General features: G+C 38.8%; 1 protein-coding gene and 1 long non-coding RNA gene across 2 annotated transcripts in view; both read left to right on the top strand.

The window, feature by feature from the left end:
- Positions 1–20093, top strand: part of MOSMO (modulator of smoothened) — a 31494-nt gene extending 11401 nt beyond the window's left edge. Inside the window, exons 3-4 of the mRNA XM_085302046.1 lie at positions 10741–10953; positions 19724–20093. Of these exons, the coding sequence (XP_085158172.1) occupies positions 10741–10953; positions 19724–19908 (398 nt within the window). The 3' untranslated portion in view covers positions 19909–20093. The remainder of the gene's footprint in view (positions 1–10740; positions 10954–19723) is intronic.
- LOC146601647 (uncharacterized) lies at positions 32–1997 on the top strand. The gene is made up of 2 exons (XR_014895494.1): positions 32–1321; positions 1521–1997. It is a non-coding gene; the product is annotated as an uncharacterized LOC146601647 (long non-coding RNA).
- Positions 20094–22660: the final 2567 nt, after the last annotated feature.

The following is a 22660-nucleotide window of genomic DNA, read 5'->3' as shown; positions in this document are numbered from 1 at the left end:
CAGAGTAAAGCAAGTCTAGTAGACAGAGATAGTTAGCTTTTGTTTCCCTGATTTGTAGAGTGGAGGAAACTTATGTGCCCGAGGAAGGGCTYACATGACCAAAACTGTACAATTTTTTTCCTTTTGTGCTAGTTGGTCTAGTAATTCTGCCTACAACCTTGCTTTGCCCATCTCCTCACACTGCTAAAAATACAATCCTGCCATGAGTTGCATGATTTGAAACATCGCCTCTAAATTGTTAATACATTTTATTTCCTTTCTGAGTATTTTGTTATTTTTCAATGTCCATTGTACTCCATGGCAACCTGAGCCTAAAATTTGTTCTCTGTTCTCAGGAGAAATTTAGGTTCAGCCATAAGGAAGCATTCAAGCACGTAAGGTGTGTTTAGGCAGAGTGTTTGCAGAGGCAGCCACCTAAAATCTGCAAATGCATTTCTAACCATAGAAAAACCAAAAGGCATTTCAGCACTTCTTTCACCTAAAGCCACTGGGTGATCCGTAAGACTGTGGAGGAGCCAGATCAGTGGGTGTCCTTGGAGCACATCTGACACAAACTGAGATCAGCACAAAGCATAACAGTTTTGTCTGACAGGAAGATGATCCTTATTCCTCTTGAATTCTGCAGTCATTTGATAAAAAGCACAAGCAATTTTGAGGGCAGAATCAGAACCTAGATTTTTTGCTCTCCCCTTGAATGCCCTTGTCACCAGTCTGGGGAAACTGTTTCAGATTGTAAACAGGAAAGTTGACAGATATTCCCTCTTCATAAATAGAGAGAGAGAGRGAACAAGCTGATACTTTGCTTGATGTGAATTTTGGGTTTTGGTGCATCTGTCCTGATCAGCTGGGACATCTATTAAATCGAAAAATCAAATGACTTGATGAAATAATGCTTTTAGGTATGCAAGAGGAGTTAAAAACATGGCCCTGAGACCCAGTTGTTGCCAACCCATGGACAGGCCAATGTGAGACAGGACTTCCTATGTGGAAGGAGAAGCAGTAAAATGCGAAGATCTGGAGTTTTGGCATTGCTGCTGGGAGCTGCGCTGCTGCTGCAGGAGATGCTGCTGCTGCCATGACCGAAACAGCCTGCCCACCTCCTGTCGCTGGCACATCAGCACTGCGGTCGCGAGGCGATGAGCAGAGCGCTTCGGAGAAGGCTGCGATAGGACTGAGTGGAGAGAGGTCAATGGAGAGCTATCATTTTACAGCTCTGTCTGAAGCCAAATATAACTCTGTTAAAAAGAACACAAGCTCATCAGATGTTAAATGGCAGAACAGCTGTAGGTGTCATAGCTTCTGGCTTTCTACAGAACATACGGTAGAAGACTGATGTAGCTGACTAGAAAAATCACTTAAATATTGATACTGCCTCTTTTTTTTTTCTTTTAAGAATTCTGTCAACTTTGAATAGCTCTTTTTTGGTTGGGGGAAAATGGTAAATAATTACAGGGTTTTTTTTGTTTGTGTTTAAGCTAAATAAAGCCTTAAGTTTGTTTAAATTAAATCTTTTTTTCCAGGCCATTGCCACTTGAGTTACTGCAAGGATTCTAGTCCTCACTGACAACGCTATCCTATTGTGCAAATGTTTACGGTGTCAAAAATAAACCGCCAGAAGGATGGAACTTATTAGAGATCCTGTTTACCGACATTTAATTAATGCTGTCTTCTGAAGTAGGGAAGAACACCTTCAGCGTGGGCAGATTTCTTGGCTCCACTATGCGAGAACACACAGAGCCTTTGTTATGTCCTCAGGAGAGCTGTTCCTGCGTTGTTGCCGGAGGATAACTCTTTCAACGTGTGGTGGTCCATCTCTATTTCTTTCTTATTTTCAGTATCATGCTTTAAAAAAACTTACATGTTGGAATCCAGAAATAAACTTGTGTCTTACTGGCCCAAATGTCTGTAATTTAAGTAGGTCACAACTCATATCATAATGATTGTTGTCTATAGTAATAAACTTTTCTAATATATGTGAGCCATAAGGCTCTTTCCCAGTTTGTAGCTGTTTTCTTTTTCCTTTTTATAACTCTCTTCACTTTTTTGGTGGGGAAGGGAGGGAGAAGACTTTTTGTGGAGGGTGGGATTTGGTTTGAATTAGGAATGTTACAAGTACTGAATTGAAAATTTTTCAGACAACTCAGGCACCAGATGGTCTTCAGCAGCAAGGCAGGCTTTTATGCTAATATGCCACAACCCTTTAATATTGAGGTTGGCCTTTAAAAATCATCTTTAAAGATGATTCTTTCTTTTAAAAAGTCAGTGAGCTTTGGAGTTGCCTGAGTGCCAAAAATGGTTCACTAATAAATCAAGTTGTTTGGGCATTAGATTGTTAAATAGAATTAAATTAATAGGCTCATCGTTGCTATCATAAGCTGTGTTTGAATTTAGGTATTTTTGAATTTATTGCTAATACAGGTATTTTTAAGAAGCTCACTTAGTCCCTCAGACACAGGAACATGCTTCTACTGCAGGAGGAATGGTGAACTTCAAAGGAGGCTTGAATTGGAGAGAACGTTCTGATTTCAGAGAGGGGACTAAACAGAGTAGGAGAGAAATGGTGGCATATAAAAACATGCTCTGTCTTGTAATTTTGATTTGAGTTATTCTTGAGTAGATACATTCTAGATATTTGCAAAGTTCTTGCTGTAAATCTAAGTATTAAATCTGATCTTTTAACATTCAATATGTACTTTTTAGATGCTTTTTACTTTTCTGAACAACAGATACGTAATGGGTGTGTGAACTGATTGTGCATCTGGTCACTTAATAAAATGATGCTGGTCTGCTTCAAAGTGAGAAATTCCCAGGCTTTTGGTCCAGGGTTACAATAATCATTAGATAATTCAAAAAACAAATCACAATGAGTTCAAAAAAAAAAATCTGTAAATGACAGGAAAAATAGTCATTCAGAATCCCTTTGTTTTGTACTCCGGAATATTCTCCATCTTTGCAGTTAATCCTTTGTTACTTTTTTTAAGCCTTTATCTAGATCATCCTTAAAGATTCATAAATCTTACTTCAGCAAGTCTGAACTTGGTTGACTCTTAGTCTATCTGAACAACATACTAAAACATCCGCAGTAAAAGAATCAATCCATCCTGCCACATCCTGAATACAGTACTTGCATGGTAACCTCRAAGTTATTTTAGAGATGTAAGTGCTAAATGGCATCTATTCAAACTGTTCCCCCCCACTTTCTCCACAAATGAATGAATTCTTTATGTAAGAACAGATACAGTATTCTCATACTTGATTGGAAACTGGCTACTAATCCTATCTTATATTTTGGTTCTTCTGTATGTCAATTATAGCTGTTTAAGTGATTTACATATTATACTGTCCTATAACATGGACCTAAGCAAAAAAGTGGAGGGAAGAAAGGTGGTGTTTGACCTGTTTACAGTTAACTGCAGAGAATTGCATGTATGTGCTAGTTTACAAAATGCAGCAAGATCGCATTGTTTTAGGCTGTAAACATTTTAAAGTTGCGTTAATGAGTCAATAGTCTAAAAATTAGATGGAGATTAATTGCATTTCCTTTTAAAAAATCCCCTAATTCTGATCATTTTGAGATGGACAAAAATTCTCTGAGCTATGCCTGTGGGTATCGTTGGGTGTCACCTTACATACAGAGACCCTATAGTTCTGTTTGACTGTTGCAGCATCTGCCATGCCTTTTAGAATCAACATCTTCCCCAGTGGTGGTGGTCTGTCTTTCTTTCCATCTCATTTCTGAAGTGCTTCACAAATCAACTGTATCTTTTTCTCCTGCCAGGGTGGGTGCATATCCTGCAAAAGCATAGCTTCTTCGCTAACTTTCTGCATAGCTTGCTTAGAAGCATGTCTAATCTCCTCAAAACAGAGGTTGCAGGGCCAGAATTAAGCTTGGCTTTTACCCTGAAATAAGTAGAACTGGCTCTGTGCAACCTGGAGCAACCTCCCAGGCTATGGCAGGGATGGATCTGCAGTGTCAGTTTTCTGGATTTTGGGAGAGACAGAAGAGAGATTGCTCTGTTTCCAGGGAGCTCGTACCTTGACTGTAGAATTTATGGAAATTTCCCCCAAAACAAAATACATATAAATAAACCTAAAAAAGTCATTCCCTCTTCACCCCTGCATAATAACATCATTTTAAATTCTCCATTGCAGGAAAATAAATTCCGTATGTAAGGCTGGGAAACATCCCACTTAAGAAACTGCCAAATTCCTCGGATGACGCCGAAAAAWTTCCTTGGAAATACATCCTCCTTATTTGGTGTTATAGGCAGTTACGTTGGACCTATTCTTACCTTACTCTGTTGCTTGTTCCTCTCAGGAATTCCTCGCCTGTGCTTCGCTGTCAGGGAGGTTTGGTTGCAGGCAAGGAGCAGCAGACACGTTAAAGGCAAGGTGGCCACAGTTAACTTGATGGTTATCCTTAACATCAATTTATGCAGTTAATCTGCCATGACCAAATTGCTGCATTCTCCTTAGACCTTCAACGTTTCCCCTCTGATCAAGTGGCAAGCTACAGCTATGCATTAGAGAGCTGCAGTCAGTTCCTTCTCTTAGACGGACCTAGACCTTTTCCAATTCAGGTTTATTAATTGGACAGAACTTAGAAAGTTTCCAAGAACAACTTCCTTTCCTCCTGCCCTTGCCTGTGGCCCAGTAAGAGTTACAGGAATGGTTTAAGGAAGCTGCCCTTACCTTACATATGTAGTTCTCTGGCATGTGACTGTTACCTAACCAGCAGCTATGAAAGTTTTAGTATACTCAAATAACATAGCTCCATGTCCTGTATTCATTACTAAAACATCTAGATTTATTGGTGTCCTTGTCACATTGGGAGTGCTCTAAGATTTACCTCACCAAAACCTTATTAGGAATAAAGTCCTCATAAACTGTGCTTTTTGCTGAGTGAAGGTAATTTAACAAGTCCACGGCACACTAAAGAAAAGTACCTTTTTCAAACAGAAATTGTCTAGTGATCAGAGCTGGGGTTTCTAGCAGAAGCATGCCATCTCATGAGGTCTGCGAGACAGGGAGGGCTGAAACGAGTAGTTGGATATTTTAACCTCCTCAGWAGGCATAATAGCCCATGATATTTTTCTGATGTTAGTAATAATCATTTGGCCAAGGATGTGGTTGATAGATGGAAGGTAAAAGTGAGGAAGCCATGGTCAAGGAATATGAAGGGTTACAAATGCATTTAAAACCACTTTCTCTAAAAGGAGAGGAAAGAGTAAGGGCATTTTAAAGTGGCGAGAGTAGGGGAGGACAGAGGAAGGACAGGCACCCCGAGCTGCTAGGAGGAAGAGCAGGTCTGAGGACTTGGTGTGTGTGTTCTGCGACAGCCCTGTGCATGCCTGCTGAGCTTTGTGTCCTTCTGATATCTGAGCCCCACCTTGTTCAGCACACTGTGCTTTTACCATTTTTTTCTTCTTTTTATACTGCAGGCTCTTCAGGGCAGTGGCCCTTCTGTGTCCGTCTGGCACGCTGTTGACTCTGGGCATTTTGGCAATCAGATAACAGACAAACAGCAAAGATCTGAATAGCTGTTTCTGTGCCGCTGCCTTGCAACCGTGGTACCACTGTGCCACTCTTAATAATTCAGAAGGGCTGGGCGAGGTGGGGGGTTGCAGGGGCTGCGGCAGTCTTTGCTGCTCTCCGGCGCAGTGCACGCTTCCTCCTCGGTGGCCCTGCGGTTTCCAAGGAAACGGGAGACGGGTGGCACAGCCCGCCCGGCCAACTGGGACCTGTGGGTCGGCCGAGGGAGGCGATACCTCCGCACGAAGGTGAAACGCCACGGCTTGCCTTTCCCTGCTTTCTTTTCACCTCCTTCTGTAAATGATTTTGTGAAATTTAATTGTTAAAGGTGATAGTCCCCAGTTTTAGTGCAATTGTAAAGAGTCTTTTTAGAAGTGATTCCAGAGGAAATACTAGTAGAAATATTCAGTGTCAGAAAATGAGGGTTATTGATGTCCTGGAGGAGTGGCATGATGGTCCGGAGGACAGCACAGGAACTGAGTCATGAAATCGTCATTAGTATAGATTGGAGCCTGGGAAATAGCCACGCTGTCACCACTGAAAGGTTGTTTAACGTGTTTGAAATGTACCGGTACTTCATGGAGCACATTTATTGGAGAAGACTAAGGGCCCTTCACTGACATTTGCTAAATGCAATGTTCTCTGTTTTGATCAAGGCTGAATCTCATTTTTAGCAATTATATATCCTAGTCACCTCTAGCACTAGCTACACTGACCTGCATTGATGCCAGGCTCAAAAGCTAAGGAAGAAGAGCCATAGGAGAGAAACAGAGCAGCCCTCYGTGTCTCCAGGTTGTCCTTATAGCTCCTGATGCCTGTGCATTAATGGCATCGGGAGGTGGAGGCTGGGTAGGCACAGTTACTCCACTGTACGTGTTTTAGGGCTGTAGAGCATATCCATTTCTAAGCTGCCTAATCTACTAGCATTAAGTGTTCTTTGTTCTATACCTGTGTTACRTGCTTAGGTTTCAGTGATTAAGCTGAAATTATTCTGAGGGAATTGACCGAAAACCTGTTTTACCTAGAGATAGAAYGGGAGTTGATGACTGCCTTGAGATGGGCAGTCGGGCTGTTGACAAGCTACAGGTGGAAGGAAGCTATATTCCATTCAGTACGTCTGCTCTTCCATTCACTGATGGACTTGGTAAGGCTAAGCAAGGCTTTCCATACCGAGTTAGTTTGTTGGCAACTGTCCAGCAACTCTTTGCTTCCTTGCTTTGGAGATGGACCACATRAACCCACTCTTTTGAATTCTGTGGCAAATAAGTACTCTTTTTCCATGCCAAAGAACAGCCTTACTTATGGAACCAAAGGGTATGTGTGCATAGGTTGGTGTGGCTGGCTGAGTGATTCTAGCTGGCTCACATGAGGTTCTGTGGCCTCTGGGGTTGATTCGCTGTGGGTCCAGTCTTCTGCTGAAGTCTGCATTCAACAGGAGATTTGTCACTACTGGAGCAAGCTGTGAAGTTTAATTTCCTTAAGGATCAGCTTATACATACAGGTAGCAGTGGTACACAGGCAAAGTATCCCTGTAAAGTGAATTAAGTTTGAACTTAAACTAAACTTATGAGTACATAATAAGCTTGTTTCTCCTTTGTGGAACCTTTAGAAATAATCTACACGCTTTGTCTGCCCTCCTGCTGACTTCCAAGAGTCTGCAGACTCAGGTTCAAAACCCTGAATAGTATATCTGCTTCGGATTTGCAGTCAGGAAGAATACTTAAAAGAAAGTAATAATGTGTTAGCAAAAGCTTAATTCTGAAGTGAAGTTCTCTATTGATCCTCCAAAACAGCAGATCATGAATTTCATTTGCTGATGCTTTAAAAATGTATTAAAAAATAAAACAAAAAGAAGAAGAAGAAGAAGAARAAAAGGATGGAACATCACACGTGGGCACCCGAAGTGATGTACTTAACAATTTGGGAAACTCTGCTCTGAGTGGTTCCTTACAATTAGCTTTTTGTCTTGAAAATAAATGCTACTCTGGTTCTCACAATTCAGAGGTTTAAATTACTCTCTTTTTCTCTTTGCAGTTTTGTTTTTTGGAGAAAATCAGCCTTTGGAAGAGTAGCTTGACAGCAAAAACTTTGCTCTGAAAAATAGCAAAAATCAAAATGGAGTTCTCTAAATGTGGCACTGCAGGGCTTAGCTTTGGTCACCACTGTATCTGACATGTCAAATGTGCTCATTTTACGAGAAAAAATGTTTTCTATATACATTCAGTTCAGTAGACTGCATCTGAATTCTGAAAGATGAGTTTAGTTGTCTCTTTCTAATGCATCCTCACCTGTAGCAACTGTTCTGCAGTCCAAAGTAAAGCTCTTGGTGACCAGGTTGCTTATGGTGGATGTGCAGGTATGTGCCTGATTAGGAGGAAAGAAACAGTTTTGTTAATACACAGAAAGGAATAGAATCCAGCACAGTGGTGCTTAGCAGTGTTGGTTTTGTTAAAGCATACTAAGTGCATTATCGTCAATGAATTCAGAAGATGTCTCTGAATTTAGAGAACAGATTTATCGAGTGCATGATGTAATATTTATGAAGTCATTCTTTAGTTTAGAACTGCATTTTAGACAATACTGACTTTTGCTACAAGTATAGTAAAATTGTGGCTAAATCCTTGTCTTGCAGAGTGATCAGGATTGACTTCTTGTTGTAAGACATGCAGTAGTGTATGGCCTCTTCATCCCAAAACTGCAAGAAACTACTTAGTATTTTGTATGAGGTTCTGCAATGAGTGTGTTTCAGGGAGACTGACATGTGCACGACTCCCTTCTACCCTGCAGCTCATGTAAAACTAAAACGTTACAGGCTATGAAAAAGAACCCGAGAAGCAATTCATGTAAAACTGTGTACTGCACAGGTATGTGAGCTCTGCAAGATTACCTGTGTAATTCTGCCTAAGTTCTCTGTAATCCTAGTGTACAGCAGTGATGTGATTGATGTATACCTAGAATAGAAACTGCCAGTTTTGTAGTTTTATAATTGTCAGTTTTGTAACTGACACCTTCTTTATAAAAGGATTTTGCTTAAGTTTGTAGCTGAAAATTCATTTCTGAATCTTTTTGTTGTTGAATATGTAATTAAAAGGACATATTTTAGCAGAGTGAAGATTTTTTAGCCTAAGCAAAGGTTACAGAAAGCCTTCAAAAGAATTGATTCCTTAACGCTATTGCTCTTGGTTCTTCACTTCCTCTAGGAGTGTTTCAGAAGCACTAAATCTAATATAACATGGTATTCTGCCTCCTGACACAGTGGTCCTAGGCTCACAAATTGATGCTGCTGGTATTCATTGCCAACGTATAAGCAGACAAGACCTGTACACTTGGAGAAACTGGCTCCAAGGTCCTAGGACATCCATGCTAGGACTTGCTAGGACCCTTTTGACTATTAACTTACTTCTTTGTTTCATGATTTTTTCAAAAAAGAAGGTAAAAAGTATAACAATTATTTCTCCCTTCAGAAGACTCCGTTTCCCAGGCTCACTATAATAAGTTTTCCCTCTCTCTATCTTAAACAGTTCAACTAAAAGAATATTTATTTCCAGTAATTTATGGAGCATGATATTCACTTTAATAATATCCACTCGTGATTTTTACTCCTAATTTAGATAAAGAGCAGTTGTGATTATTTAGAAAGTGATTTAGAAGAGGGGACAAAAGTGAGAAATACAGGACTTAATGTTTAAGAGACACTGTAAAAATGAATTTTAATCTTGCATGTTAAGTTGGTGCTAAAATTTTCCAAATGAAGGTAACTGCATTATTAAAGTCCACTAAAAGCTTATTTAAGAGTCCTGAAAACACTAAATTGGATTTTAAATCAGAACTGTTTGGATTAAAAGGAAATATCTAATATTATGCCACTTACAGAATTTTGCAAATTGTGATGTGTCTTACACTCAGCCAATTAGTTACCTTCCAGTTTGCTATTGGAATTGTAATTTTAAAATTATTTTGGTTGGCTTTTCTGGTAAACTACTACTGCGACAAAATATTATGGTTCCTGTAACAGTCTTGCCCTTTTTCTGCAACCTTTTCTACTAGTAAAGTGGATATCCCAGTTTGTGTGTGTAGAGACTGAATTGTCCTAAGGCTCTTGCATTGAAATATGCTTAAATACTCTGTCAAGAGGCATATTTTTGAAAAATGTATTTAAAATCAAAGTGTGATATAAATGCAAATTCTCTTGCAGGGCTTTATGGAAAAAAAAGCTGTATTTACAGATAAGGGGAAAAGGCATTAGACAATTAAAAACATTTTAGGGTGCTACAATCCATTGGGAGGGCTCTTTCAGCTCTTTCAGTTCAGTTTCCCCCATCTGTGCTTTTGTTAGATGATAAAAGTGTTTCTTCTTGCGCATATGGGGAAATGATCCAATCCACAACTCAGCTACTACTTTAGCTGATACTGGCAGGCTTCATAGGAGAGATTTATCCCTCTGTTTAGACCTGGAATGCCATTCAGGAAGCAGGTACAGCTTGTGACCATCTCACTTCAATTTGTGCAAGTGTGTCATGAAGGAAATCCATACCTGGAATGCTGTGTCCAATTCTGGGCTCACCAGTACAAGAAAGACTTGTAGGCTTATTGGACCAATGTCAGAGAGGGCCACAAAGATGATTAAGGGACTGGAATATCTCTCATACAGGGATTGAGAGAGCTGGAACTGTTTAGCCTGGAGAACAGAAGGCTTGGGGGAACCTTATCAATGTTTATAAGTATCTGTAAAGAGGTGTAAAGAGGATGATGCCAGAGTCTTCTCAGTGGTGCACAGTGACAGGACAAGAGGCAATGGACACTAACTGAAACACTGGAAATTCCACTTGAACGTAAGAAAACACTTTACTATAAGGGTGGTTGAACATTGGAAAAGGTTGCCCAGAGAAGCTATGGAATCTCCATCCTTGGAGATATTCAAAAGCCATCTGGATGTAGTCCTGGGCAACCTGCTCTAGCTAGTTGAGCAGGGTATTGGACCAGATAATCTCCAGAGGTCCCATCCAACCCCAACTATTCTGTGATTCTGTAGCATGAAGATACCTGTTTCAAGCATGCTGCTCTTATCCTCTGTGTTTGAAAGGCCTATTGGGGCTGATCAGAGAAAGAATACCCTATTTTTTGACAATCCTAAGTTTTGGTTTGCCATTGAGCACCCCTCAGAGAGGGTTTCAAAAGTTTATTTGCCTCTCTGCTATGTATTTTCAGGTGCTCTCACAGTCGGCCTTGTGCGACAGTGTCAAACCATCCATGGACGTGACAGGACCTGTATTCCTCCACGGCTGCCTCCTGAGTGGGTCACTACGTTATTTTTCATCATTATGGGAATCATTTCACTAACTGTCACATGTGGTTTGCTGGTGGCTTCCCACTGGCGAAGAGAAGCTACTAAATATGCTCGCTGGATAGCATTCACTGGAAGTAAGTGACCTCAACTACACAGTTGACCTGTATGCAGGATGAACTGGTGGAGTCTAGAACAACACAACCAAAGGGCAAATTAAGCTGTTGTACAGCTTTGTCAGGGAACAGTGGTAGAAGGTCTCTTTTCTAAAACACATTATTTCTCTTTAAATACCATATTTGAGAGAAAAATAACATTCTTCAACATTCAGGAGGTTGATATCTTAAGTGACTGATAATTGAGAGAGATTAACAGTTCATGGGCCAAAGGTGAGAGAAAGGAAAGCCTCACATTCCCTGACCCTTTTGCCTTCCTTGGGCAATGCCATTAACTGACCCCAAAAAATGAGCAGAGACAGAAGAGGTCAGTTATAAAGCATGTCACTGATAATCTTTCATCCCTCTCCACTCCCATATATCCAGTAATTACTTCTAAAAGAATGGAATGACTTAAAAATCTCTCCCCTAGAAAGCGGAAGCAGTTGATGGATCTGAGACTTACTACATTCTGAAATCCATCCCTCCTTGAGGTGTCTCATGAATACCTCATGAAGGGTTGATGCTGGTTCAGTCCTGCTTTATGCTCACAACGGATGTTTTATTCGGAATATCTGCATCCTAATTGGCTATGCAAGAGGATTGCCCACTGCAGAGCATCTGCTCTGCTTCATAGCACTGAGAGTTTTTCTTCCACTAAGTGACCCGCAGCAGTGCCTTAGCTAGAGGAGGAGTATTAGTGTTTTTCTGCCTCCCTGGATTCTGTTCTGTGTGAGCACCATCATAAATCCTCCTGGCCAAGGCTGAGGCTCCTCTAGCAACCCTGTGTTTCTGCAAAGGGAACATACCCTATGACTACTGTTACAACGAGTAAGGGACATAACTTTCAAATTTCCTTTTCTTGATGTGTATGTGTGTGCTACAGGCTTAGCCCAACAATGAAATGGTGCATTAATAGTGGGGATGACAGCATGAAGAAACTCAAAACCTGAGAGCTTTTAAATCGGTTTGAATTGTGACATACCACTAAAGGTAGCATGAACACTAACTAGGCAGTGCAAGCTTGTGGTTTACACAGACATAAATCTGGTTTAATGGGAATCTATGACATCTAATATGAATGAGAGTTAAACTTGTTTTGGGGGAGGGGACAACAACATAGAAAGCACTCAGCTTCCACAGAGGCACACTGAGACACTTGCACAGTCAAAGCCGTCCTTCTGACATCTTTGCTGCATGGCGTATTAAATTGATAATGTGGCTTTTGCAGACAATGGAGCTATTGAAATGCAGAATCCATTGTGACTGACTTTTATTTTCCAGTGAATGATTAAAATAGCAGACATAAGTGTTACTGAATGTTCCACCCCAACTTTTTCAGTTGCCCTGGTTTATCTGTACATATTTCATGTACATCTAATGTGTGCAGGGAAGGTTTAAACTCAGAATGCCATATAAAATTAAGATGCTTACAGTGAGCTGAACTCAAAGCTCCAAGGGAAAGAGATTTTTATTCGAGTAATATATATTAACTGTTGATACCATAGGAAATTAACTGAGGGTTTTTCCCTTAATTCACAGCTTGTATTTTGGGCTTTAAATATTTTACTTTTTAAAAAAATTATCTCAAATCATCACATGCTTGCATCTTCAGTTCTCTATAACTGTGATGGTTGGCTCAGGCAAAAATTCTGATGCCCTAAAGCTGCTTTTTCCTTTACATTCCTTTAGGCTTCCAACATGTCCATTACTAGAAGTCTAGATATAGAAGGACATTGCTTTATTTCAGCAGTTGCTTTTGCCTTTTTGTTATGAGATGTTTAATAATGAAATATATTGTTTGTTCTCTTAGAATTATTCAAATTCTGTTAACATGCGATCGCTGTATTGTTGAAATTCCAAAACTGAACATCTTTGATATTTATCTCCAATATGTAAGAGTTTGTAACTGTTGTAGTCCTGTTAACAATGAGTATCGGAAATTTTATTGCTTAAATCACATTTAAGAAAAGTCACTTTAGGGAAAGAAGAGTGCCTGAAAGGCAGAGCTCCTTATTTTTCAAACAGTTGATGAGAGTGACTTCTATGATTCATTGGTTGGCAACCCTAATTATCTGTTTGTAGATTACTGTTAGTGAAACACAGAGCCATGTGGAATAAACTTGAAATACCATGAACATGTCCTTCCTGTGAAATGGCAAAATGCTGTATTATAAAATCATGTAACTCATTAGAAGAGGGTAGGGAAAACATCATAGTTGTATAATATCTCTTCCACAGGCAATTTCAAGACGCAACAGGCCAGTACAGCTACTAGCAAATACTCTTCTCACCAAAATTTCTGAACAAAACACAGGACATGCTATCTTAGGTGGCAGTAAAATCTGCTGGGCTTGTCAAAGGCAGCTCTGGGACTTGCAACTCCATTCTTTCCAAATGCAAGGGGGTGTAGTTTAAACCATACTATCTAAGGGCAAAGAAATCTTCCTGCTCAGGCCTCTCCTTCCAGCTCTGACAACAGCACGGAGAGCCTGGTAAGAGGCTGCTCTTTCCCAGTTCCTGCTGGAATTTGACCCCACTGGCTAGAGTCAGTTTGTATCCAGATTCTCTCTAAGAGCCCTTCTGTCCAAGGGAGAGGAATGCCGTTCAGAGAAGTCATGAGAAAGTTTCCTCCTACCCCTAGATGACTGTCTGAAATACCTCTTTTTGGAGGAAGAGGATGAAGACCTCCCTTGCAGAAGAGAAAGGTCTTGGAAGTGCAGACCCCTGTAGCTGTTCTAACACCATTACACAGGGAAAGAAAAGCTAGTTGATTCCCTTGTCTTGATTCATGACATTCCTGTGAAAGACCCCTAGGGACCATTTGATGTTTTTCTCAAATATATATATCTGTGAAGTACAACCATGCAAACATTCCTCAGCACTTGGTTCCTTTGCTCACTTTACAGAGCACAGTATGGTAATTCAGGGAAGAAGAGTCCAGGTCATAAACTAGTGCTGATTGCTCTGGCATGCCTATACCAACCCCTTCAAAGAGAAACAAAGGTAGGATGGAGATTTTCTGCTACACCTAAAAGATCAAGATAGTATTAGATTGTTGGGTTTGGACATTGCTTTGGATTGTGGTGACTTAATACCCAGGCAGCTTGTCTCAGCTTCTGTGACATCTGCAGTTTTCTTTTTCATTTCTTACTGTTATAATGGCTGTGGATTGGATCCATAGGTCTTTGAGTGACTGTCTTCACCCATGTCCCTCTGTACTCAGCAGATTTTGTTTCTGGTACTGATTTAGCAGAGCTTTTCTTTCTGTTTCCAGCAAAGATCACAAGCAAGTAGCTCTCTAGTATGAATCAGAACTTTTTTTTTTTCTCAGCAAATAACAGTTTCTCTCCTTGGTAGATCATATTTCTTAATCATATTGAGAATAAGGTTTGTAGTTTTCTTAAGAAAAACTAACTGCACTTTATAGTCTCTTATATTTCTTGTAGAACTTTTGCTTATAATCTTGTAGATGGCTCCGGATTTCAACAATGCATCTACAATCAGTTACTGCTGAGAGTGATCCTGTCAGTCTTGTTTAGCTAACRGACACATGAAGGACACAAGTTTGATCTGTTAATCCTCTGTTGTATATAGGCGATGCATCTGAGAGAGTATTTACTAGCACGCCTTTTGTATCCTTCCACAGCCATTGGTGGTTTTATTGCATGGAAACTTGTCKTTCTGGCTTCTCTGTAAAAGGGCTTTGTGGAGAGCAGAGGTATTTCCCTCCTCCAGATCATACTGTGAGTGACAGAAATCTTCTAAAGGCAAATGCAGTTTTCTTTCTTTTGCTATAGGGAAGTGTCTTTCAAGTATGAGAGTATTTCTACTGATGTGACAGGTATTTTTGCCTTGGCCATAGATGCCATCAAAGCTATCATTGCTGTTTCAGTCCCATTAACTGTAGTAYGGAATTTGCACAATGTAATGAAGAATGGATTCCTTCTCGGTATTCATGGTATTCTTGGTACTGCTTGGGTCTTTATGTGCTTCTTCTTCCAAGAAAGAAGCACTGCAAACTCTGAGCTGTGCCTGTGGCTCATGTGTTGATAGCAGCCAAAGATCTAGTCAGTTATTTCATTGCACGGTATTATTTACCTGCTGCACAAGTATGAGTTAGTGGCCTATTACGATCTCAGTTTCTATACTGCTTCATCACTAACTAGGCTCTGACATAGCAATATAGTGACATAAGTTGATAGCAGACAAGTACCCAGCTTTGGTATTGTTCCAGGTATCTCCGAAACTGCTTCTTTTTTTGCTCGCCCAACTTTCAACTTCTCTAAAACACTTTCTTTCCAGAGTAATTGTTACGCAATTTACTATTTTAGAAGATAGGATATGATGAATCTATRAGAAATCGTAAACACTGTAATCCCTCCTGCCCCCAATCTGTTCCTAGATACTGTTAGGTTCCCTAATTAAAAACTCTGTCCAGAGCTTATTATCTGTGGCGGCCACATCGCTRGTCTTCCGTATATTGTAACAATCTTAGCTATTGCAGGAATGCACAGAATATCCCACCAGACTTGCTTCTGTCTTACACAGATTCAGGTCTCCACTATCCGCTCAACTAGAAAGGAACTTCTGTTTTTGCCACCATTGGGGTAGATGTACCTCTGAGATGTATCAAGGGAGGAGATGCTGGACAGAATACTTAATATTTCTGCCTTCTTTCCAGCAGTTATCAGAGATTTCAGTTATTTCCTTTGTCTGAGGATCTGAATGTTCATGAATATAACTGACTTGATTTTGGGAACGCAAGTAGCAATGGGGCAGGACAATCACATTGTTAACTAATATTGGCTATCTGCAAACATCTGTCCCTGGTGCTCCCTAGTGAATGAAATGCTTCTTGAATTATTGAAAGATTTGCAGCAKATGCTGGTTTTTATGTTATGCATCTCTAAAAAGGCCAGCAGGTACTACCACAAGCCCTCCTAAAGACTACACTATAGCTTTTTCCTTCTTTTAATATGCTGTATCCTGAATTCTTTGAAATTGCTGTCATTGGATGCTCAAAACAATTTCATGCTAAAGATTTAAAGGAACTTGTTCTTTTTTTGACAGCACAATTCAGAACCAGATTAGAGATGATCATAATATTTGTCTTAAGAGAAACTGTAATCATCAGCTGCCTTTTTTTGCAAGTTCTCCTACCCAAGGAAGAATCTGAAATCATAAGGAGTACTCTTGAGTGAAAGGTTCCTTGTAGATTGCTAGAGATGCTGCTGGCAATTCACTAAACTAATACTACCAGATAYGGAGATTTACAGTTGTGTTTACAGCTTATATAAGAAATTCCTATCCTCTAGCCAACATGTCTCCTTCTAAGAGAATACAAGCTAAGTTAGCCGAACACTTCCTGTCTTGGATTTTTTTCTCTTTAGTTTCTATTTTTTGCATTAATTTGTCATTCAGTCTTTTCTTAAYGTCTTCTCAAAACTTTTCCATAGTTCAGGCTTCCTAATCTGACATAGACTTTGGTGAATCAGGTTCTCATTTGCTATCTCTGTAGACTACAAGTTCAGATCACACAAAGGAAAATTGCCTGGAAGCCCTTACAGCTGAACATGTGTGCTGCTATTTGGAAAAGAAGGRCTGGCCAGTTACATGTGCAATAAATGTTGTTTGAAATGAGTATGCACATCAGCATTCTGCACACATGCAAAATTCATTCAAATTTTCTCTTGTTGCTAATGGAGGGAGWGGTGAGGTAACTGCACCCTTCTGTCCTCAGATGAGAACAAAAGGAGACACTGCACACGCTTGACTTGGCAGTACAGAGCTGATAGCAGGTCTCAGATCTAGCGGCATTGGTACGTGTATGTACTGCACACCACAAAGACCAGTTGCTTAGCAGAGACAAACAAAGATACGTTCTTCTGACATATGCATGAAGCCATCAAAGCTTTTCCAGCTGTGTAGTTCTTGATGGTAATAAAGCAGATTTAATCTCGAAAGTGCAGATGGTGTTTTCAGAATCCTGAACCTATTTCCTGTAAGTGTATTATTGTTAAAGTATAATAGAAATTTTGTAAATACCTGGAGTGCTCTTCAGAAAAAAACTAGATGTAATAAGAAACATGATGAGTTATGACAATGTCACTCATCCTCAGAATATTGTTGAAAGTGTTCTAATTAAACATTGTGTTTCTAATTGTATATTATCAACTACCATTTTCTGGACCACTCAAGTGCAGCACCTTTCTGTGCTTACACACAGAATCTGTTCAACAAACACATACCCAAGGATTCTCTCTTTACCTAGGCCATTTATTGATTATATAATATATACTTTAAAAGGGGGAAATATTCCTTAAGGATTGTATTTTGTAGTAAGGAGTTAGGTGGACCAATAATCATGGTGATTAAAAACTTCTAGATTATGTAAATTTAACATCTAGTTTTTGGCTCCTTGGCTTTACTTTAATAGGCAGCCTAGTTAGATAGCACTGAGTGAGAATTTACTTGCAGTTGCCCGATATTTTTTCCTTATGAGCTCTTTTCTTCCACTTTAAAAATAATTTGCTAGTACCGTTATATTCAAAGCAAGGTACAAGCTCCCTCTAGTGGCTTATATGATGTGGATCATGATTTAAAAAACTGATGTATTTTGTTTATGCCCAAATCTCATTGGACATTTTTAAAATTCAGATTCATCATGCCTGTAACTATTTTCTTTTACAGAACATGAGTATTTACCCTCAAAGCTGAGACATGCACCGTGCAAATTGTAAACTTTGAGCCTTAAGGTGTAAAAAGATGTGATAAACAGTTGGTCATGGGTAAACATCAAATTCATAAAAATGCTGTTAGTACTGGCATGTAACACTCCAGTAAGACAAACTGCAGCATGTATATTTAGCCAGGAAGAATGGTAGAGAAATTACATTTAAAAATACTAGAGGCTGCTCCAGCCCATCATTTCCTCATTTGAAAAGATGAGAGACCTTGTCCTGTTAAGGGCTGAGAGCTCAGGTAAGCTACTGAATTTGTTTTAGATATTTGTTTTAGATGTTTTGGAAACAAAAGCATCTGCAGTGCTACTTAACCATCACCTTAATCCCTGGTTCCTGTGCAGTTACTGTTGCCACTGTTTTTACTGTTGCTGTTGAAGTTTGACTTAAAGTAGRGAACAGAGCATCCCAGGAGTTTGCTCTGTCTGTTGTTGTGGAGAAGCAAAATGGAAGACAAGGACAACACCTCTGCCCMTAACTAACAAATGATAAGCAGCAGTTTGTGTTAACTGAGTAAATAAATTAGCATGCAATGCAYCATATTCAGGCAGGGACATTGTGGATTGGCTTGAATTTTCTTTTTCTATGGTTAAGTTTATTTGTAGACTTTGGGGACTGAAGTATATTTCAGTGTTAGCTGCACATCATGTTAGGAGATGGTCGTATGTGTACTTGTAAGTTTGGTGGGAGAATAGAGCAGATTCACTGCCTCTGACCTCCAAATATAATTTAGGTTGTTGGTTGAATGGATATTGGGAAGCCATGCTCCACTCATAATAAGTGTTTGAAATAATATATGTAGACGTGAAAAAAAGAATAAAGCACTAATAATTGACTTAACTGCCAGAATCAGATAAAGCTTTGTGTCATTCTAATATAGAATAAAAAAAAWGTACATTCCTGAATATGCAGTCAGTTCAAAAGCTAATCCTTTTTATYGTGAAGAATGCCTTACCTCTTAGAGAAGCCATATTTAGAAGTCATTCTTTTGGCCAAGACAATGGAGTCCTGTGTATTGCCATGTTCAAATTAAACAGAGGTATTCAAGAGGTATCTTACAGGAATACTGAAATTGTCAACTGAGACAGATTACAATACTGGATATTTGCGGGGCAGGTTTAGATCAGTTGGTTAGAGCGTGGTGCTGCTAATGCCAGGGTCGCAGGTTCAATCCCCGTATGGGCTATGCTGAGGGTTGGACTAGATGATCTCCAGAGGTCTCTTCCAACCTTACCATTCTATGATTCTCTGTTAGATCTGGGCAGAGTCCTGAAATGTGCTCCAATGAATGTTGGTCACTATTATCTGAAGGCCTGTGAAATCCATAATGTAATCTTAATGAATGGCTTTAATAGGGATTCTGGTTTGTTTCTTTGTGTCTCCACAAAGAATCAGTTGCAAGCACAAATCATTCAAATTTTCCACTAAGATGCTTAGATTAAATTAATTCAGAAATCTTCCTTTGGACTCCAGTGAAAAAAATCTTAAGGCTATCTTATTAAGGAAACATTCATGTAWCTTAAGGAAATGATGGTATATTTTAGTCTAAAGGAAACTGCAAAGACAAACTGGAAAGAAGACAACTTGGAAGAAGACAACCCTTTGATAACAGAAAAGGAGTTTCTTCAATGTTGAATGCTAGTTTCTTACCTTGACTTTCGGGGAAAATGACACTGAAATAATGAACTCTGTGATTAGACCTATGGGTGCTGGTAGAAGTATATCCTCTAAATTTGCATTATGTAAAGACAGTTCATGATACAATGAATAGAACTGAAATTATAATCAAAATGGAGGCGGTTTAGTTGTTGGTGGGAGTAGACATGGGATCTTTCAAAAGGAAGATACAGACAGACTACTCAAGCATTTTAAGCAAGTTAGGCACTGGAGTATTTCAGCTCTTCAAGTTGGTCAAAATAGTTGACTTCCATTTCTGTACTGCACTATAAACTGGTAAGTATTTTGACTTTTAATATAATACTGATTTTTTTCTTTTTTTTTTCCCCTAGTGATTCTATTCTGTATGGCAGCCCTAATATTTCCAATAGGATTTTACATCAATGAAGTTGGAGGTCAACCATATAAACTACCCAATAACACAGTGGTTGGGTCTTCGTATGTACTATTTGTCTTATCCATTTTCTTTACAATAGTGGGACTTCTATTTGCTGGCAAAGTTTGTTTACCTGGCTGATGAATGTCTGAACTGCAGGACTTTATGTTGGAAAAGAGCAAGACATCAAAGTTGCATTCTCAAGTTGATGCCTAAATCAGACTATCAAACACTTAAAAGAGGAATGCTTTGACTTGTTCTCACTATGCACTTTGGATTAAAAAAGGAGAGCCTTTCCATAACCAAATACAGACAACATTGACTAATCTCCTGAGCATATTTAATGCAGTCAGGTCTGCACTGTGATAGGAACTAGTGAAGAATGCTTTACACTGAGAAGCATAAGGCCCCACGTTACTGTACTGTTCCTGTTTTTAATGTCTAATGATTTGGAATTCAAAGTATTTATGAACTTTGTGGTAGACCAGAGGGTTGCAGAGGAATTCAAGTGAGGCTGGCCTCGCTGTTTAGGAGATTAGTATTTTACATCTTCCTTCTGATGAGCAAAGCCTTTGGCACCAATATGGATCAATCTTGCATTACTGCACCAAGAAGCCAATAGATCAAACGTTCTCTAAAATGTGTGTAATAACAAGAAGACATACATCCCTCCTCCCCATCAGCTCTAGAAAAACACTAAGGAACATTTTAGAGGGGGAATTCTTCCTTATATTTATATAAATATATATATAAATATATATATATTTTGCTGATGCAGTATACAGTGTGTGTGTATGTGTGTGTGTATATATATATATGTATATATGTATATGTATATACACACAAATGGTTCCTGGAAAAGAACTCAGAACGCTTTGCTAGCAAAACACTGTGGTGTGCAAAACTAGAACTCAATAGAAAAAAGCCATTTCTCTGAAGGCCACATAGCTGAGAGTCTTCAGTTTACCTCATTCTTTGTAGCAGCCCTTGATTTTAACAGTTTTTTGTAATAGGTACAAACGATCCCATGCCTTTCTAGGTGCAATTTTAAGTTAAGCTAAAATTCTTTTTATGGTAATTTATTTGTATATGAGGGTAGAAGGTGAGATCATGTCATACCTTAAAGTTAAAATCTTAATTTTGGGAAACTGACACTATTTAAATTATTAGCAACTGTTGTACAGAAAGTCTCTTTTTCTACTGCTTTGTTACATTAACATTCATACATGTTCAAGCACAGCAGTTTTCCATAGATAAGCATTTGTCTAGCACATGTAAAATGCAATGTTCAAATACTGCAAACACTATTCCACTGTAAAGATGGATGAAGTTAATTTTCATGTGAGCATTAATTCATCTTTACAAAAACTGAGCAATATAATTGTTATAATTGTTACATGCCTTGTTCACTAAGATTGTTACTATAAAAATTGATTTAAGGCCTGTCTAAATTCGGAGTAAATATTCTTCACTGAAAGTAGCTTTATTTTTTCACACAAAAACAAACCTTTGGATCCATAGGTGGTGTTATACTTTGCTACGCAGTCTAACCTTCCAGAAAGAAAAAAAAYTGTAAATGTCCCTGGGAAGTTGTCTGCAGTATCATTCTTTATTTCCCAGTTAATACATGGTTTACCATTCTGAAGTACATTATGAAATCAAAAAAGTCTGTTTCACGTGCTCTCTTGTTGAGCTTATTAGAACTGCAGTACTAAACTCAGATTTTTCTAAAATGTAAGTGAAAGTGTACTTTAAGAATGAGGATGTTGTTTTTAAAATATAATTAGCTGTTTCCAAAATAATCACTTACCAGATAAGCTTAATTGTTTGAAAAGAAGACTATTTGCACAATTATTTTAAACTGTGTGCCATTCAAACCCTAATGGGTCCCTGTCCTCTGCCTCTTCCTTCTCCTTCTCCTTGCCCTTCTCCTACCAAGCTATTTTAATTGAAAAAAATGCTGAATTAAGTATGTTTCTCTTTTGACATTTTTGAAGCAATTTGTCACTAGAATGCTCTATAAATGACTTTTTTTCCAGTCAGTTCACTCACAGGTGGAAGGAAATGTTCACAGAAAACTAAGTTTTTCTAAAGTATTCTAACCTGTAAATATAGCCAGATTCCTACATGGAATTACTGGTTTAAATTTGATTTGGTTCCTAATTTAAGCCTTGATCTGCATGGGTAGTCTGATCCCCAGTGATGTTGATGGAGATGTGTATGAATATCAAATGCCTGGTTCAGTTGCAGGATGGGTTTCAAATTTTCAGCATTATCACTAGTGTTTCCTAAGGTACAATATTGACTAAAACTTAAATCATAAATTACAATGAAAAAATAGAGCTGCTTCTTTTTTGCAATGTCAGTCTTGTAAATACTTCTAGAAGATTTTTTTAACTGGAACACAGGCTTGAGGGGGAGAGAGTTTCTCAGCTGCTAAGATTTCCCCCCCAGGTTTACTAATTTCAGTTACAGTAACATCATATATACAGTGGATTTAGGCTTTGATTWAATGGATTATCATTTAATCAAAAATATATACATTTATGTCAGAGCCTGTCTGTGGCCGGCTGGCTGCCTGGAACTTTATCTGATCTGCCAATGCTATTGCTATGAATTATTAAATGGTAGCATAGATTTAATTAGCAGATTGTTTGATTAAATATTTGARCATTTTAAATCCAGAAATAGATAGAGCCATCTGCATTAAAAAGAACACCCTGTAAATGAAAAGAGACAGCTGTCAACAGTTGCTTTTAATAAGGTCACTAAGTACTAYATAGTACAGTATTAATTTATAGCAGAAAATCATATCTTGTAAACTGTATATAAAACACTGTTTTATGGTGCAATCATTTCTCAAACTTATGTCTGTTACTTTTGTTTTAAAGTT

The sequence above is a fragment of the Rhea americana genome, unplaced genomic scaffold (genome assembly GCF_003343005.1).
Source record: "Rhea americana isolate MKP2758 unplaced genomic scaffold, rheAme1 scaffold_10, whole genome shotgun sequence".
Lineage (NCBI taxonomy): Eukaryota > Metazoa > Chordata > Aves > Rheiformes > Rheidae > Rhea > Rhea americana.
Note: the sequence above shows the minus strand (reverse complement) of the source record. Positions and strands in the feature narration are given on the sequence as shown.